Source organism: Antrostomus carolinensis, unplaced genomic scaffold (assembly GCF_000700745.2).
Source record: "Antrostomus carolinensis isolate BGI_N321 unplaced genomic scaffold, ASM70074v2 scaffold31687, whole genome shotgun sequence".
NCBI classification, from domain to species: domain Eukaryota; kingdom Metazoa; phylum Chordata; class Aves; order Caprimulgiformes; family Caprimulgidae; genus Antrostomus; species Antrostomus carolinensis.
The window spans coordinates 1,668-6,689 of NW_010327164.1; the positions used below are offsets into that span (position 1 = coordinate 1,668).

Below are 5,022 nucleotides of genomic sequence, written 5' to 3' on the forward strand. Positions count from 1 at the left end.
GTCATTTCCATGCAGTTGGATGGAGAGTTTTGCTGTAGAGTTTTTGGGTTGTGATTTTTTTTTTCCCAGATAATATATTGGCTGAAAATTTTCCAGGAAAATGCAATGCTCTCAAAAGGAGCTGGATTCACAGGTCAGTAGGGTCCTTGCGCTCTCCTGAGCATCTACAGCTGCAAGGCAACATAAGCCCAGCTTGTCTGCTGTGTCCTGCTCGTGTTTGGTGGTGAGCTGGAGGATGCTGACCCCTAAAAGCATCTAACAGCATCTCTAACCACTCTCTAACAGTCTCTTCTCCGTCTCAGCGCAGCCAAGCCCCTGCCATTCAGGAGGGAGCATCTCAACATGTCCCCTCATTACACGGGGATGCTCTGCCTCCTCTCAGCCCAGAAACACCCCCTCCTTCCTGGCAGGGACCACCAGCCACCACCAGCCTGGGCAGCAATTCGGGCTCGTGACCATGGGACAGGAGCTGGAGTGAGATACTGGGGCTCCCAGTCCTGCAGCCTTCCTGCAGGTTTCCTAAATCCCCGTTCTCATCGGATTTCTGCATTAAACGTAGATTAGATCAGATGGCGTTTCTTTCACTACAAAGTAATTTGCCTTTCCATTTAGTGGGCCCATCTGATAAATAATGGCTTGAAATAATGTAATTCCACCCACCCTTGATCACATCGAGTCTGTGGTGGACTTCTGCTCCCTCCATAGCTCTGGTTTGGCACTTCCAGGTCTCAGGGTACAATTTCAGTCCCTTCTGTAGGAGGAGAGCCCTGCCTGGAGGAAAGGAGACCAAAGCCAACAGATTATCTTAATTTAATAATGGCAGAGGTGGGGTCTGAGCATGTGTCACTCAACTCTCCATCCACCTCTGTTCTTGAGCCCCATCTCCATCCCAGACAGCCCCCAACGTGCAGGCTCTCCACTGGCACTGCCACCACAGGAAGCCCTCGCAGAAGAGTTGCTCAGGACTGAATCTGTAAGGGCGTGCTGGTGCTTAATCCTCACATGGGCCAAAGCTTTTTGTCCATCAAGAAGTAGGGGCTGAATCTGCATCTTCCTGTTGGGCAGTTGAGCAAGGTCAGAGGGGACGCGGTGGGACCTCTCTGCCTGCCCGGTCACTGGTGCTGTTTGGGCAGTTGGGGATCTCCAAGCCCAGAGAGCAGATGCTTGTGGTTTGCTGGGGAAAGCAAGGGGGAGTGGGAGCCCTAGAAGTCAGAAACCAGCCCCCTTCCCCAGATTTTCCTGTGCTGGGGAAGGATGGTTGCTCTCTGCGTGTGACATTGAGCTGAGAAGTGCCACCCAGTAGGAATATGTGGCACTGTCTTGTCTCTTTGGTTGTCAAACCAACCCCAGACCACCCTGATAGTGATGGTGAAGGTGGTGATAACACCTGTGAGATCCATCATGCTGGGGAGCTGACAAGATGTGTGCTGGAGGTGACCCAGGGGAGCAAGGTTGGATGTGCAAAAGCTCGTTTGGATGAAGACTGAGCAGACTCTGCCAGCGTCAGGGTATTTACCCCACCCTCAAAACAAACTGAAGCCCTTCTGTGCTTCTGGAGTGTCTTGAAATGAGACATCATCACTGGGTCAGCAAGAGCCTCGTACATCTCTCTGGTCTGTTGCCTCAACCCCCCTGACCAGCATAGCAGAAACACCGATTTTGGCAGTAGGTCATACCCTCCTGGAGGGTTTAGCTTGTATCCAGCACATTCCTGACTTTTAATGGAGATACGGAGTGATTCCCACTCCCATCCTTGCTCCGAGCTTGGTTGCGGTGGGGAGCGCAGCTATTGTGGGCTCCATCAGTCACGGGAGAGCTCTTTGGGTTCCCCCACTCGCTCGGCATCTCAGGAGCCATCCCTAGATGAGGTACACTGGGTTGCCAGCATCTGAGGGTTGATTTTTCCCTGAAATAGCATCTCTGTGACTTTCAGAGATGGTACTTGGCCCTTTTCCCTGAGAAAGCAAGAGGCAGCGCAGCCCGAATCCCCTGGGCTGCAGGCTTTTGAGCAGTGATGCCAGACACCCACTGTCACCCCAGGACTGATTTACCTCCAGTTTCAGAGGAGAAAACATGTGCATCGGTAATTCGGAAATGGTGACAACTTAAGTTCATGTCCCTCTCCCTAACCTCTTCCGTCAGCCTTGCTTTGATCAGAGACCCAGCTGGTGTTCCTCCGAGCTCGGGAGGAGGTCTGGAATAAAACCCAAAGAGAAGCACCATGCCAGTCCCTGGAGGGACCTCCGTAGCTCCCCTGGCTGGGGTTTCCATCCTGCCTCCATGGAGCACTGGGGCATTTCTGGACAGTGAGGATGCTTTTATGAGGCTGTGGGGACATTTATGGGTCCAGACTGGTGGCTGACTGTGCTCTGCACAAGGGCTTCCCAACTGAGATGCTGGAAATGCCCCTTCTGATGGTCAGTAATAAGTGTGCAACCCCCAGAGAGGTCCTAGCTTAGTAGTTTTCTCCTCTGGTATGTCTTCTTCTGTGATGTTGTCTCTCAAACCTGGTCTCTTCTTTATCTTGCAGATCGTGGGCTCTCTCATGCCCTGTCTCGCTCTTCTCCCCACCTAAAACCTCCTTCTGAAGGATGGCAGCTGCCTCTTTCCGCTATGGCATGACCATCACCGGGGCCGTGCTGCTGGTGACGGGGACGCTGTGCTTTGCCTGGTGGAGTGACGGGGAGGTGGGCACCCCGGCCAGCAGCGGGACTCGCCTCCTGCCCCCCCGGGAAGCCGAGGCGGTTCCCAGCTCCTCCTCCAACGCCCTACTCCGCTCCGTCAGCTTCTTCTGCTGCGGCATCGGTGGCATCCTCCTGCTCTTCGGGCTCCTCTGGTCCGTGAAAGCCAACGCCAGGGCGGTCTCCCGCCGCTACCAGTACCATTTCCCCAGGGACCTGCAGTACTTCACCGCGGAGCCTCTGGAGAAGTGGAACTGCAGGTGGGTGCCACGTCCCCATGCGGCGTTTGGATAAGAAGAAGCTGAGGGTGGGTTTAGATGTTCCTGCTCCGGCAGAGGGATTGGACTAGATGATCTTTTGAGGTCCCTTCCAATCCCTAATATTCTGTGTGATTCTGTGTGACTGTCCTGGCTGTGTATGAAGCCAGCTCTCAGGCTTGCTCACGGGTGAGCTCAGATGAACGGTAACATCACCGTGCTGCTCGGACCCGTTCTGTGCTCTCCTCCTGCTCCTGGAGCAGAAACTCTTGCTCGTTATTGTCAACCCTCACCCAAGTCCCCGTACCCTCCCCGCCCTGCAGCACCCTCCATGCCCACGCTGGCTGCTCCCTCGGCTGGCACATGCAGCTCTCCTTGCCCTGCAGGACCAGCACTGGCCGAGGCAGACCTCTCCTGAGCAGAGCCACCCAGCAGAAGACCACATTAGTTTTCTGGCAGAGTGCCTGGATTTGGGGGTGGGGAGGGTTCATCCAGACCTCCAGCTGTTGAAGCCTTCTTTAGTGGAAGCAAAATCTATGTTAAAAGGGAGTTAAAAGAGAAAACGAAGGAAAATACTCCTCAGGTTGGATTGAGATGGAGTACAGGCAGAGTCCTATCTACAAAACCTTCTTTGGGGTGTGGAAAGACCCCTCACTGCCCTGGACACCATTGTTTGGTCTTCAAACTCTTCCTGTGTGAGCCTGAGATTTATTCCTACTTCTAGATTTAAAAGTTTTTTGATCAAAAGGGGTTTTTTTTCCAGGGAGCGCTGTGGAAGCCGAGCCAGCCGGCCCTTCCCAGTGCTGTTTTATGGGGTCACAGCAAAGATCTTGGCTCCAGCATAAATCGGGCTCTGGGGAAAAGCAACACTAAAAGAAACTCTTAAGAACATAAAAGCATAAAAATTCAGTCAGGGCGGGAGGCACGTTCCTGCTCCTCTGGGAATACTGGTGCTTGTCTGAATATCTGGGGGTGATGGTAAGCTGGTCTGGGCAGTCTGGAGGGTTTTCCTTCCCCTGTGAAAGGCTTTGCTGTGTCCCCACAGGGAATGTCCCCTTCCCTGAGCTCCCATGTCAGATGGGAAGGCATTGCCCCAGCACTGCTTGTGCCACAGCAGCTCCTGCAGCCCCAGCTGCGGTGGCATCCGCGCAGCAAAGCCCTCCAAAGCAGAAAACACCGCTCTGCAGAGGGTTGGCAGCATGACATCCTGCGCTGGGAGAAACCTCCCACTCCACATTTCCAAGGCAGCGTCCCTTTGCAGGCTGAGGCTGTTTGGCAAAAGCCACAGTGGGGACGCCTGGTGTGGTAGATCCAGGACAGGGAGCTGTTGAGTTTGGGCTGGGGCATCCAGCACTGCACCTTCCCCTTTGGACCAGCTGCAGGCCAGCGATGCCCACAGCCTCCCCGAGGACGCCTCACTGTCGTTTCAGCTGCAAAACAAGCGGATGGTGGGTTGCTCTCAATGCCTCCTTGTCTTTGGGGCTGCACCATTTCGTAGGGTGCCGAGCGGGGCTGTGCACAGGGCAAAGGTTGGGCAGAGGTTTTCCCTGTACACAAGCTGTGTTTGCTCAGCGAAGCGCTGCTGGAAGTGGCATCAGGCTTGGCCAACACACAGAGGGCTCTGGTGGGTACGAAGGTGGGGTGCAACTGCATTGAACCGGGACGCCCAGCTCTCACCTGGCTGCTTCTACCAAAGCATTTGGCTGCCAGCAGCCTCTGTGCTTCAGGGGGTGACTCTGGGGTTGGGCAGGTGATGAGGGTGCTCTCTCTGCCCATGGGAAGCAGGCAGATGTCTCCAGAGCTAGCACCTCTGCTGCTCTGTGGTCAGCCACACCTGTGGCTGCAGCTCTTAACACCGGAGGTGGCAGCTCCTGGAGGCTGCCTTGCCAGGCTGCTCTTCCTCTTCTTGGGTGAGGGGTTAATAACTTGATGGAAACTGGGTGATGTTACGTTGATGCAAGGTCTGATGGATGGTGCCCTTCCTCCCGCAGGGCTCTCCACCCTCCTGGTGCTGGGAAGCAGCTGACACAGTCTTCCAATGACCCTGGGCATGTAAAACCTGCCCATGTGCCTACCCCAGCATG

The 5,022-nt window shown here is 54.8% G+C and overlaps 1 protein-coding gene across 1 annotated transcript; it reads left to right on the forward strand.

The window, feature by feature from the left end:
* Positions 1-2,591: 2,591 nt before the first annotated feature.
* TMEM61 (transmembrane protein 61) lies at positions 2,592-2,941 on the forward strand (the record flags this gene model as incomplete). Its single annotated transcript, XM_010171833.1, has 1 exon — positions 2,592-2,941. A coding segment is annotated over exon 1 (350 nt), but the record flags the coding sequence as incomplete, so codon positions are not given.
* Between the last annotated feature and the right edge of the window lie 2,081 nt (positions 2,942-5,022).